Below are 14069 nucleotides of genomic sequence, written 5' to 3' on the forward strand. Positions count from 1 at the left end.
GCTCTAACGTTCCCGTATGAAAGTATAAAACGAGGAGATTTGGGGACAAATGCTCCCTATTTTTGTAACCTCCTCTCTCTTGAGAAATTGATAACAGGCAAGAACTTAAATCAAACAAGCTTTTTTGGTTTTTGACAAAAGGTAAGTTTCATCTGGAGGTTTTCCGTGATCGCGATGCCCCCTCAATAGGTTTTCAGTCACATAAATGCATGAAGGAAAGTCTTACCCACCCCTCCCCCCCCCCTGCTTCACTCCCAATCAATCAGACAATAGAATGATTGAAAGTTAGTCCTTTATGTTATTTGAATATCACTTCGTATTACGAAATATTGAGGCCTCACATTAAGAAGTTCAAGGATCTCGTGCTCATTAGATTTGTGTTTGGGAAAATATACTTTATAATATTAAAACTTTACCTCTTCCTTGGTCCTTATTTAAAAATGGACTTGTGTTCCACGTTCCGTTGTTCCCAAAATTCAACCTCGTTCCCAGGACTTTCTCCGCCGAGGAGTTAGAAAAATCGGAGGTTGCCCGAAATTACTTCCAAACTTGTTCAGCTTTTTGATCCCTATAGGAGAGTTCACTGTTTATAAACAAATCTTTTGTTATTTAAATTTTGCCAACCACAGAACAAAAGCATCCTTTGTTTCGACAGCCAATAGACCTCTGGGCTCTGGTTGGCACATTAATGACAACAGGTGACGTAACCATGAGTATCGCTATAGCTAAAATGGCTTATGTTTTCCCTTGTTCCCTAAGATATTTTGTCTTTGGAGTCCCCAGTTCAAATAGGCCACTTCGGAAAATACCATAATACTCTTTGTTTGTCCCCCCAAATTTTGCATAAGCATTGTTTTGTTTTCTCTTGGGACCATTGTAAATCCCAAGAAAAACTGGAAACAATGCTTATGCAAAATTTGGGGGGACAAACAAAGAGTATTATGGTATTTTCCGAAGTGGCCTATTAGCCATGTTCCCTTGTTACCCAAAACCCATGGGAGGGCCTCGTTTCTAAGTGGACTGTACGTATACGTAAGGTCAGTGTTGGGTTAGTGTTCGAAGCGTTTGGTTCGTCGTTGACCAATCAAGTCAACGACCTGAGTGCTGATACTCTCTACTGGCTCAGGTTGTCCAAAACAAACAGTCCTCCAACAAGAAGATCGTATTTTACTGTTGAAAACCACACTAGTAGTTACCTTTGCTACGGATTTCCAAATAAATAAACTTTAATTCCCCATAAAACGTTGCTTTTTACATTGGTAAATTCAAGTCATCTCGAACTCAAAAGAGCCCTCACTCTCTGACTTGTCTAAAGCGAAATTAAACAGTTCTATAAACGAAGTAAAACACGTACCGTGTTCCGAATTTCTCGCTCTCCCTTTTATTCTTGTCAACGTCCACAAAAACCCTATTTCCCCGGGGCCGCGACCCGCAAACCCTCATGGTCCTCAATGACAATTTTCTCAGTTACTTCAATTAACACCAATCCTGTTTGAAAAGTCCTTGCCTTAAAAAAAAAAACTAAATAAATAAATAGATTTATAAAGTGTATGTTCCGCATGTATCAATAACATAAGAGTAGCGAAGTCTCTAAATCGACCGTTAAAGTGTTTCTGATCCTTCAGTAGAGTAAGTCGACTTCCGCAATGATGGAGCTGCCACGCGTACTTCACAGGGGCGGATCCAGGATTTTTCTTAGGAGCGAGTGCACCTCTAAGACCACTAATGAATGGTATAGCTGACTGGTGACACTTTTTTGCAGAATACCAGTTGCATAAGAAAGCCGCAGGTCATCTTGGGGTGGGGAGGGGGTGCACCCCCTTCACCCTCCCCCTAGATCCACGTTTACTCTAAACCAAAGAGAGGGGATTGTAAGCCGTTAAGCTGTAAGCCTATTTTGACAGCAACGTATAAAAGATAATAAATAACCTTTTCTCCAAAGGTCCCTAAGGCGCTCAGGAGTATACTTAAGCGTCCATCTAAAGAAAGCAGTTTAAAGCTACTCCCATTGCCAACAAATTGTTGCTTTACTGGGTAATTCGACCTCCAAGCTCCTATCGCTACATCAAGTCAATCAAGGGATGGAAATATCAAGAATTATCAGACGCTATTCCAATTTGGAAATACTGTTGGAGCTTTGCATTGTTACCGTTATATTTGGATGTTGGTTAGTGTTGACATGGTATGTTGACGCCTTAAGAACTCTGCAAAATAATCCAGGCTACACCATTTTGACTTAAACACGAATAGAGTGAATGTGCAACCTGCTGTTCCAGGATGTAAGAGTCACTGTAATTTATACTGATCTAAGTTATACACCGCTCCTGGACTGGCAAAGTGTAATCAACGGGAAATTTTGCAAAGGCACTCTCATTGACAGGGACAGCAGAAGTCAACCACTAACTTAACGAGTGAATTTCATTCGGATATATCAACTGAAGGACAAAAAACGGCTAAATATTAGCGGTAAATTAACTGCTCCTCCTCTTTGCTACGAAAGAAGTGACGATCTTGCTTCGAAAGCAAGTTTACTACAAAATTCTCAGGTACATACCAACCCGAAAATTTCATCGTCGGAATCACTTTGTATGTTAGGCCCGTTTGTTAAACGTCGCATTTTACATGTGCCGAATCTAATTGAAATGAGCGAAAACAATAGATTTTCTCATTTTGCATTAGATTCGGCACATGTAAAATGCGACGTTTAAAACGGGTCTTAAACGCTTCCCGCCATGGTTTATCAACGTGGTTCATCAGGTTCAAAGAAAGTTTCCACTGATTATAAGGTGGCTTTTACAACATTTGCCCAAGCTGAATACTCAGTTCCTAACGATTCATTTTACCGGCTTATTACAGTTTACTGGCGATGGAAGCGAGATGCTTTGAATTCAATGCATTGGGCAGAAAAGCCGGATAGAAGTGTAGACAAGGTGACAAAACAATTGGCGAACCGGAAAGATCGAATATCGCTTAAAATATCACATTGATCAACCTTTGGCTGCTCCTTTCGTAAAGCATGTATGTATGTAGAAATTTTGTAAATAGGCTTCTTTAGAAATATGGAGTGAATAGACAGAAGGCGCAGAGGGGTCTTTCAAAGCGGTTTATTTTTTTTTAACTAGTGCTGGTTTACAGGGGGTGGTCCATGTTTTTTATACCTCTGAGGCAAGTGCGTCAGTCCTCCGATAGTTCTAGAAAATCGCAGTGATCTTGTCACTCAACGCATCAAGTGTTCCTCTTGAGAACAAAAACGTCACATGATTTGCTAAACGCTTTCGTGTCAGGCACGAAACGATTGCGTAAGAGCGATCGTTGTCAGCTCCACGAAGCTAGCCCATTCTCACCTGACAATGTTCACGTTTATCAAACATTTCAATTTTGCGCTCTTATTGGGCGTAGGCTGTTCAATGTTCTGCATAGTTTGGCATTTTTTTAAGACAGCAGGCCCTCAAAGGCGAGACCTTTCTAGCCAGAGTATCACATGAGCAAAGATCAGGAACATCGCGCGAAAAATGTTCGGAACGTTAAGAATTTATAATGCCTTCAGCACGATGCTCAGTGTTTGGAGAGCAACCGGTCATCTTGCCCGAAATCATGGGGCAGATGTGGGCGCCTACCTAAAACGTCCACCCTGACAGCAACTGTTATCCTATAAGTACCTAAGTTCCCAATAACGGTTGAGTTTACATACTAGAGAGGTTGCTTGGTGGTGCGTTTCTTTGGGATGAGCCGGGAAAGTATCACCTGGATCATGGAGTTCATCAAAGGAACCGATGAATGTACTTTGGGAAAGGATTCTTCGGTTCCTTTGATGTACCATGATCCAAGTGATCTCGGATCAATGATCCTTTTTCGCATCATCCCGAAGAGACGCAACCAAAATTTATATGGTGCCGAGTTTCGAATTGATAGCTTTGAAATAACCGCGTACTTGGAAAGGCGGCATAATCCAATTCACTCCATTGGTTTGAAGAGTGAGAGAACCTTTTACAACTTCTTAAATCATCAATTATCTCTCGAGGAAGTAACTTGAGATGGAACTCGCGACCTTTCGTCTGCATAATGCTAGAAAGGTCGACTGGTTACACCGGCGCGATCACTGTAAGAACTTTCTCTCCCTTTTTTTTCCCGTCGCCTGCGTGGTCTGAGCAATACCCTGACTAATTGTGACTGGTCCATCTTATTACCTTGTAAAGACAGACGGTACAGCAGTTAAAAAGTGCCGCTCAAGTCAACTTAGACGTGAAAATAAACATACTATTGCAACCATCAAAATAAAAGAAAGCCTCAAGGTTTTCTCCCATTGGAGATCAATCTCTCACTTCTTTCTGTCACATTTGATGAGAAAGAACCGAAACAGTTTTAGTTTCAGCCTCTTGGAGCCAGAAAACGACAGAGTGCCCTGGCAATAAGAAATTCCGATAGTTTCCTCACCCGAATCAACCTGAATTGAAACTGAATCAAGGCTGGACTATTTCCTCCTGGAAAATTTAGTAAATTTCCTCGACAGCCATGAAGTTTTTTTTTTCGCGCTTGGTCCTTTTCTTTTTCAGACAAACACCTTCATCGATTTTCTTTGACCGCAATGGAGAGTCAAGGAGAGAACGTGCTTGAGGGGGTCTACAGAGGTGAATAAAAGCAAGTTTTAAACTTTGTAACTGCTGAACAATGAACCTTCAATGTAACATCGAGGTCCTTAAATGCTTTTACATGAAACATACCAGACTGAGTGTATACAAATTGATTTTGTTTTATTTTGACATGTCCATGGAATGGCTTTTACAATCTTTCAGTAGTGAAAAGAGCTGCAAATCAGTCAAAGGTCTTCACAGACTGTGTTTTAAGGACAGACGAAAACCAATTGAAATGAACTAAGAGCAAGTGATCAGTTCTCCTTGACAAAACTAACAAAGCCATTGAGACACTTTTTGAGTCCTTCATCAGTTAAGAAAGGCCTTCATTTAGACAAGTCCGGTTTTACTGAGGCGCATACGATGGTTATGTACTTCTCTTATGTGTTACAAGCAGCAGAAATAACCGACGAGCTCCTCGTCTCTATTCGACGTTGTTTTCTGACTTTGCACCTTAATAGGACAACTAGCAACTACGTCAGATTCATGGCAGGATTTGCTTCTATCCCCTCGGCACTTGAAGTTCCCCTAAGCTAAACGTCTACAGCTCTAAGCCAAAGCACAGGTACTGGAGATCAGCGAGAATCTTTTGTGGATAAGGGAAGACATGGATAAGCCTGAAACCCCACTTCTTGTACAATCGTATGGCGGGTGTTTGAGCACTGGTGGTTGTCAAGACAAGTTTGTCAAAGCGTTGCTCCTTAGCATGCTGAAGAAGTTCATCCAGCAGTTTTTTGGCAATTCCCATTCGCCTACAAACTGGTGAGACGGACATTCTCTGCAGCTCCGCGACTCCTGGCTTGTGGTTGTATACCACTAACCCGACCATTCCCACGACCTTTCCATCAAATTCAGCAACCCACATGTGAGACCCATCTCCCGACATGTATGTCTTTTCAATATTATACAGGTCCGTCGCCAAACATTCCTTGATAAATCTCCAGCATTCAATGTAGATGTAAATGTACAACAATGCCAACAAAACGACACAGAAGAAGACGTAATAGGCCAACATCCAAGAGGTCCACTTGACGGCCGCAAGAATGACAAGCACACTCAACGCTACAAGAACCCCACAGTACTTTGGCAAAACGACTCGAGTGGCACGGCCTACCAACTGCTCCATCCCTTGCGTGAAGATCTCTCGGCAACTTTCAAAATCTCTGTTCTGGTACGAACGTATCTTGACTTCACGGACTTCGCTCTTCATTGGCGATGAACTTGATTCCAGAAGAATAGTCTTAGTGGACGACATAATCTATAAAATAATGGAACAACAACGGTTAATTTGTAGACATCAGGCCCCAAATGTTCAAACGATGGATAACGGTATCCATATCCAACGGGACAAATCACTATCCACCGGGTAAACACTAGCAAAACCAATTGAGTTATCCAATGGATAGTGATTTATCCGCGGTGGATAACGCTATCCATCCGGTTTAAACAACTGGGTCTTGATGTATTGGGGAGCAAGGGGTGCGAATGAATATTGAATCACTTGGATTAAACCGTCAAAAAACGAAAACCAGATATTGAAATACAAGTTTCAGTTCGGCCCAAACAAATCTTTGTGCCCTGGGTCTTCCTTCAACCTTTGTTATTCACAGACAAGATGTATAATAATATCTTGAATTTTCTGTCTACACAGTACCAAGAAGACAAAGAAATAGCTATAACGAATTTTGTGAAAAAAAAAAAAAAACCGGAGGGTTTTTAACCAAAAGAACACTTAAATCGAGGGCTTGGCGAAAAATGAAAGCAAACATTCGTCCTAAACTCTCTGACATTCACCTCTCGTGTTGTTTTTCGGTCATACGGATAATTCTTTGGCTTGAAAAGGATGAAAAGAAAAAAAAGAAACGCGAGCTTTTGCTCGCTAAGGAAGGTAACAGATACAAGTCGCAGGTAACATATCTTCGAGGTCAAACCGGCATTTCATGTGACGCAGGTTGACAAGGCATGCTAACAAAAATATTATCCATGATGCTCGCATCAAGTAAATTGGCGACGTTTGCGCGACAGAGCAAAAATGGAACGGAAAGGATAAAAAGCAGAACTGTTTCCCGATTTCTTTGGCAGAGCATTACTGATCACGAAGCTCTTATTCATTCGGTGACGGGAGTCCCGTCGCGTATTCAATTTTAAAAGCTGGCAGTTTCTTTGCCGAATTTGTGGAAATTGTTCCACTTTAACCGTTCCGTCTTCTTTTTTATCTGTAAGGGCACTGTAATGCAGCTTAGTTCACAAAAATTGCCATAACAGATAACAGTTATTAGTTAAGAATGTATGGCATTAGTTCACGAGTTTTGTAATTTTGGAACCACCAAATAAGCAAGGCGGTTGGGTACAAGTGGAGAAAATACCTCTCGTATCTTTCTGTACAACATGACTTTGTTTGTTAATAGAAAGGATTCAATTTATGCCCCTTCGTATTCTTATTAAAATTTACCAGGGTCTCCAGACTTCGCAACCGACCATCACAGAAAGCGCAATTAGTTTTGTTTTGAGAAATTTGTATAAATTTTTTCTTTAGGTCAATAGACATATCCGTTTTGTAACCCACATGCGAAATCAACTGGTTTTTTTTTCGGAACACTTTGTAAACTAAATTGCTAAAAACTTTTCTTCTTGGAGTGAACGCGTTTATTTCGATTGATATTGTACTACATATTTTCACGTTAATTCCGGTCAATGCCGGCGCTGTTTATGTATTCCGCACCAAAGAATTAAGGTTACTCAGTTCAACTGTTTGGTCCACACACGAAAACGTTGTTAACCTTTCCCGAAATCGGGTAAGAATGTTTTTGTCACTGACATGCAAATTCGGTCATTGCAAGGCCGTGGGTTGGGCATCCCGGCTACTTCGAAAAGAAAAGAAAATTGGACTTCAATACTTTCATTAAGAGGTAAGTTAGGGCGTCCGAAAACGAAATCACTTACAAGGTTGTCAGAGTCTTGTTCCGCTTTCTGGAGAAACAAAATTTTGATGTCGCAACCAGCAGCTGAAGAAGCACAAAGCGCAAACCCACAGACTGTGCTCCTTCACTCCGCTAATATAGCTCCACAATACGTGATTTCACTATGGACTCTGTTTACTATGTTTATTAATCTACGTGTGGGTATTGTATTTAATCCGGATGGCCATTGGCTGCTATTCACAGCGTGAACGACGACATGACGCGCAATCGCCCTTTTCCTCCAATTGCAATGATCCAAGCCCTGAAAACGTGATGTGATGTCGTCATAGGTAACATGATTTTCTCCATATCGCCAAATGCGGCGGGAAGTGATAAATCTCGTATTTGAGAAACACTCATTGTACCAGTTTTTCTCTAAGTAAACAAAACACTTCGACCAATCCTAGAAGTCTTGAGACAGGATACTAAAACAGTCAGCGACGAAACAGAAAAGGGGGCAAAAATCAATAAATACCTAAATCAAATTATTTACAACATATAAATATTTACATTGCGTTGCAATAGCAAAGCATTCGCTTGGAAGGCAATATTAACAGACTCAGCATGAACAGCAGCCATTGAAAGACCATTCCAGAAGGGGGTGATAACAAGGCAAAAAGAGGACTTATACGCATTAGTGCAGGCAAAGATGTCTCAACTTATGAGGGTGGCAAGAGCGAATGCTTCTATGAGCTAAGGTGACAGATGCTGGAAATGTTAAGTGAGTCTGATTGTGCATGGCTTTATACATCATAGTAGCGGCACTTGGATACCGACGGACTTCGAGAGTTTCCCAGCCAAGCGAATGCTAGACAGGAGTTACAATGGAAAACTGTGAATAACTGATTTTAAAATACCGCCAACAGGTATGGAAAAGCCCTATCACATGGGCAGACGAGACATTAACGTTCAAATTCTCTAGATATTGCATGCAGCAAATGCACAACTAAACAACGCCATGCAACATTGCAACATCATGAACGACCACATTAATTAAGCATGTGACACGTATCGGGATGCATGAAATCGTTGGAATTTCGAATTCCAAAATGGGTTGAGCCTGTCTTGCATACTCTATATTCAGTTACAAAGTAAAAATTATTGGAAATCACAATTCTTTCGTACGCCACAACAAGTCTTAACACCAAAATTGAGCTCGTTCCACACGCGTTTCGCGGTCGACGCGCGTGAATTCGCGCTAGGAGAAAGTAATCCAGACCGAAACAAGACAATAAACGCCTTCATTCTGGGGGCACCAACATTAAGCCGCCTTATTACGTGGAGTGCCGCAGGAAGCCAACGTCATAAAATGGGCCGAATTCCGTTTTCATGTTGGGCGCAAATCGACACGTCTTTTTTTTAATTTTTGAGATGTTTAAAATGTTCTGCATTTCCTGTAGCCGTTAGCAACCTGATTTTACGTAAAACTCCTCGAAGGCATGAAGTTTTTTTTTTTCGCGCTTGGTCCTTTTCTTTTTCAGACAAACACCTTCATCGATTTTCTTTGACCGCAATGGAGAGTCAAAGAGAGAACGTTCTTGAGGGGGTCTACAGAAGTGAATAAAGGCAAGTTTTAAACTTTGTAACTGCTAAACAATGAACCTTTAATTTAACATCGAGGTCCTTAAATGCTTTAACACGAAACATACCAGACTGAGTGTATGTAAATTGATTTTGTTTTATTTTGACATGTCCATGGTATGGCTTTTACAATCTTTCAGTAGTGAAAAGAGCTGCAAATCAGTCAAAGGTCTTCACAGTCAACGACTTGAAAGTTCGCAATGAAATTATTAGACAGAAGTAAAATTATTTGGTGGTGTGTGATGGTAATATTCTTCCACATTGCTGTATGATAGTTGTTGCTAGTAAATCCCGAAAGTAGCGACCCCCCCCCCCCCCCGAAAGTAGCGAGACCAAGTTTTTGAAATGGTATACCTTAAACAATGTCAATAAATAGTCAAAATTTTAATGTACAATAATATGTTCGTGCAGTGTCACAAATTGTTTACGATAAAGCACTTTAATTTACAACAAGGGGTTTTATGCCACCATTCGTCCTTGACATCAGTTCACTGATGTAGCCATGTAACGGAGGGTGTAAAGTGCAGCTTGCAGGTCATTGTTTTACTACAACTCAAACAACCCAAGCCTTTTCAAAAATGCTAACTTAAGGCTAACGTTGATTTTTTAGGCCAGGCCTCATGTTAGCATTAGTTAAGTTCTGGGTTGTTTCAGCTTTGGTGAAACAGTGACCTGCAACTCTAACATGCAGTTTACACCCTCCAGCGATGCAAGAACTACCGTAAACCGGTATAATTTCGTATTGAACTTTTCCCAGTTTCTATATAGTTTTTTTGCTGTATTTATTATTTATCAAGCGTTAAATAAACATTTGCTTGTCTGCATTTTTCATACTTTAATGCATGGACCAGAGTTATGACCAGTAGCTATACTCTACCAAAAATATCACATTTCAATTCACGAATCGGTAATTAACAAATCGAAAGTGGTTCACCGTTGTCTGTACTCTTATCGACAACGATATTCGTCATCACAGTGGTCAAAATGTCGTGCGCCGAGTGTGTCCACAAGGGTTGTCTATAACTTTCTCGCAATATGATTGCTTTATTTGCTTATTTGCATGCTTGGTAAAAGAGGTGTGCCAGGCCTCTAGAGTTTTCCTAACACGAAAAGAGCCTTTGTCGATAACTCGAGAATGACTGAAATCAATGCGATGACCGAAAGACCACGCATGTTTCGCAATGTTTGACCCATTGGCACATGTTTTTACATTCCTAACGTGTTCTTTCTTGCGGGTTTCAAAGCAACGGCCAGTTTCACCTATATAACACCAATCACAATCGGCACAGGGTATTTTATAAACCACGTTGGGTTGGTGTTCAATAGCTGGTCTGAATTTAGGAGAAAGGAATTCTTGTTGTAAAGTCTTGAGGGGCTTATTTACAACTCGGATATCGTGTCTTCGAAGAATTCTTGTTAGGGGTTGCGTAACACCATTGATAAAAGGAAGGACAGCAAAACCGTTAGGGTTCTCTTGAGGCGCAAACCATTTAAAAAACATGCCAACCAATTCTACAGGTGAAGGGATGGCATGTGTGGGTGGTTTGCAAAATTTCCGCTTTAAGATATTGGAAATAACAAAGGAGGGATAGTTGTTGGCTTGTAAATCATGAAAGACGTGATTGAGTTCGGTATTTTTCCCTTGCGGTGTACTTGGGAGTTTAATTTCGCGGTGTAGGAGGGTTTCAGCTGTGCTGATCTTGTGGCGTTTGTCGTGGTGAGGAGAAAAGTCTAAATATCTGTCCGTGTGAGTTCCTTTTTTACGGTAAACATCAATAGTGATCGTGTTATCCTTGCGAGAAACCAAAGTATCCAAGAAGCCGATCTGTTGGTCAGATTCCTCTTCAATAGTGAATGAGATGTGTGGATCGATAGAATTAAGTGTAGTATGAAAAGAGTTAACAGCATCTCTTTTGATGATGCAGAAGCTATCATCCACGTAGCGTTTCCATACTTTAGGTTGTACTTCAGACGTGTTAATGGCCATTTCTTCGATCGCTTCCATGCACAAGTTCGCCACCACAGGGCTGACGGGGCTACCCATCGCGCAACCATGGATCTGTTTGTATATCTTATCATCATAAATAAAGTAATTGTTAGATAAGATAAATTTCAACAGAGAAATGATTTCATTACTGTCTAAGCTCGTGCGTGAAGGAAGTGAGTTGTCCTTAAGTAGTTTGTTGCTTATGTAATCACAGGCTTTGTCTACAGGAATAGCTGTAAATAGTGATACCACGTCGAAGGATAGCATAACTTCGTCATCCTGGATGTCAACGTTAGAGATTTCTTCAGCAAACTTGGCAGAGTTAGGAACAGAGAAACCATTACTGTTTTGTAAAGGTGACAAGATGTCGGCAAGAAACTTGGAAGTATTGTAGAGAGCTGAGCCAATGAATGAAACAATGGGTCTAACAGGGTTTCCTTGTTTGTGGTGTTTGATTGATCCACGAATGGCTGGTGGTATGGCATCAGTGGAGTGGAGTTTCCGGTTAAGTGGAATCACTGATCTTATAATGATTCTTCAGGACGAGAAGCCTTTTGTTGAGTTGACGTTCAATCCTCTTGAAGGAGGATTTGAGGACTAGTTCATAGGTGTTACGGTCACTAAGTAGAGAGTCCATTTTACTGTCGTAATCACTTTTATCCAGGACAACAAAACAGTTTCCTTTATCAGCTTTCATTAAAATCCTGGTCTCATCTTTTTTTAAATCTTGAAGGGCTTTTCTTTCATCAGCATTGAGGTTCTTATGGGAAGGTGGTCTTGCTTTGTGAAGAATCGTAGCCGTGGAGTTACGAATGAAATTCTTCTATTCTTCCGGTAGATGGTGAATCGCGGCTTCTACTTCAGCAACAATATTCTTGTGAGGGATTTGGTTGGGAGTTGGAGCAAATTTAGGACCCTTTTCTAAGAGAGATCGTTCAGAAACAGTGAGAGGTTTTTTGGATAGGTTAACTACCCAATTGCTCTTGTCTACAAGGTTCGAGGATGAATTAAATTCATTGTGAAGGTTGCTGAGCTTTTTGGCGTGTCTGGTATTAATATTGTCGCGGACGGCCTCGCGGCTCTTCTTTTCAAGAAATCCTTGAGTGCCATAAGGTTATCGGAGGAGACCAAAGGTGTCAATTCTTTGAGTGTTTCTTGGATGGTACGATTCTTGGTTTTAATTTGGTCATGGCAAATGGAGACTCTAGCTTTCATACAATGCATGCTTGCTCGTTGCTTGCTGAACTAGAAGCCGCGATTCACCATCTACCAGAAGAATCGAAGAATTTCATTCGTAACTCCACGGCTACGATTCTTCACAAAGCAAGACCACCTTCCCATAAGAACCTCAATGCTTATGAAAGAAAAGCCCTTCAAGATTTAAAAAAAGATGAGACCAGGATTTTAATGAAAGCTGATAAAGGAAACTGTTTTGTTGTCCTGGATAAAAGTGATTACGACAGTAAAATGGACTCTCTACTTAGTGACCGTAACACCTATGAACTAGTCCTCAAATCCTCCTTCAAGAGGATTGAACGTCAACTCAACAAAAGGCTTCTCGTCCTGAAGAATCATTATAAGATCAGTGATTCCACTTAACCGGAAACTCCACTCCACTGATGCCATACCACCAGCCATTCGTGGATCAATCAAACACCACAAACAAGGAAACCCTGTTAGACCCATTGTTTCATTCATTGGCTCAGCTCTCTACAATACTTCCAAGTTTCTTACCGACATCTTGTCACCTTTACAAAACAGTAATGGTTTCTCTGTTCCTAACTCTGCCAAGTTTGCTGAAGAAATCTCTAACGTTGACATCCAGGATGACGAAGTTATGCTATCCTTCGACGTGGTATCACTATTTACAGCTATTCCTGTAGACAAAGCCTGTGATTACATAAGCAACAAACTACTTAAGGACAACTCACTTCCTTCACGCACGAGCTTAGACAGTAATGAAATCATTTCTCTGTTGAAATTTATCTTATCTAACAATTACTTTATTTATGATGATAAGATATACAAACAGATCCATGGTTGCGCGATGGGTAGCCCCGTCAGCGCTGTGGTGGCGAACTTGTGCATGGAAGCGATCGAAGAAATGGCCATTAACACGTCTGAAGTACAACCTAAAGTATGGAAACGCTACGTGGATGATAGCTTCTGCATCATCAAAAGAGATGCTGTTAACTCTTTTCATACTACACTTAATTCTATCGATCCACACATCTCATTCACTATTGAAGAGGAATCTGACCAACAGATCGGCTTCTTGGATACTTTGGTTTCTCGCAAGGATAACACGATCACTATTGATGTTTACCGTAAAAAAGGAACTCACACGGACAGATATTTAGACTTTTCTCCTCACCACGACAAACGCCACAAGATCAGCACAGCTGAAACCCTCCTACACCGCGAAATTAAACTCCCAAGTACACCGCAAGGGAAAAATACCGAAATCAATCACGTCTTTGATGCTCTACAAGCCAACAACTATCCCTCCTTTGTTATTTCCAATATCTTAAAGCGGAAATTTTCCAAACCACCCACACATGCCACCCCTTCACCTGAAGAATTGGTTGGCATGTTTTTTAAATGGTTTGCGCCTCAAGAGAACCCTAACGGTTTTGCTGTCCTTCCTTTTATCAATGGTGTTACGCAACCCCTAACAAGAATTCTTCGAAGACACGATATCCGAGTTGTAAATAAGCCCCTCAAGACTTTACAACAAGAATTCCTTTCTCCTAAATTCAGACCAGCTATTGAACACCAACCCAACGTGGTTTATAAAATACCCTGTGCCGATTGTGATTGGTGTTATATAGGTGAAACTGGCCGTTGCTTTAAAACCCGCAAGAAAGAACACGTTAGGAATGTAAAAACATGTGCCAATGGGTCAAACAT

The 14069-nt window shown here is 40.9% G+C and overlaps 2 protein-coding genes across 3 annotated transcripts in view; one reads left to right on the forward strand and one right to left on the reverse strand.

The window, feature by feature from the left end:
* Positions 1 to 4732: 4732 nt before the first annotated feature.
* LOC138032424 (N-acetyltransferase 8-like) overlaps positions 4733 to 14069 on the reverse strand; it is a 16399-nt gene continuing 7062 nt past the window's right edge. The window contains exons 1-2 of one of the 2 annotated variants that reach the window (XM_068880091.1): positions 7575 to 7727; positions 4733 to 5889 (exon numbers count right to left, since the gene is read on the reverse strand). In XM_068880091.1, the coding sequence (XP_068736192.1) occupies positions 5173 to 5886 (714 nt within the window). In that variant the 5' untranslated portion in view covers positions 5887 to 5889; positions 7575 to 7727 and the 3' untranslated portion in view covers positions 4733 to 5172. Of the gene's footprint in view, positions 5890 to 7574; positions 7728 to 14069 lie in introns of those variants that run through there. The other variant, XM_068880092.1, reaches the window with a different exon arrangement.
* LOC138031494 (uncharacterized) overlaps positions 12348 to 14069 on the forward strand; it is a 5812-nt gene continuing 4090 nt past the window's right edge. Inside the window, exons 1-2 of the mRNA XM_068879182.1 lie at positions 12348 to 12648; positions 12746 to 14069. The exon at positions 12746 to 14069 is cut by the window's right edge and continues 2777 nt beyond it. Coding sequence (XP_068735283.1) covers positions 12348 to 12648; positions 12746 to 14069 — 1625 coding nt within the window. The remainder of the gene's footprint in view (positions 12649 to 12745) is intronic.

Source organism: Montipora capricornis, chromosome 14 (genome assembly GCF_036669925.1).
Source record: "Montipora capricornis isolate CH-2021 chromosome 14, ASM3666992v2, whole genome shotgun sequence".
Taxonomy (NCBI): Eukaryota; Metazoa; Cnidaria; class Anthozoa; order Scleractinia; family Acroporidae; genus Montipora; species Montipora capricornis.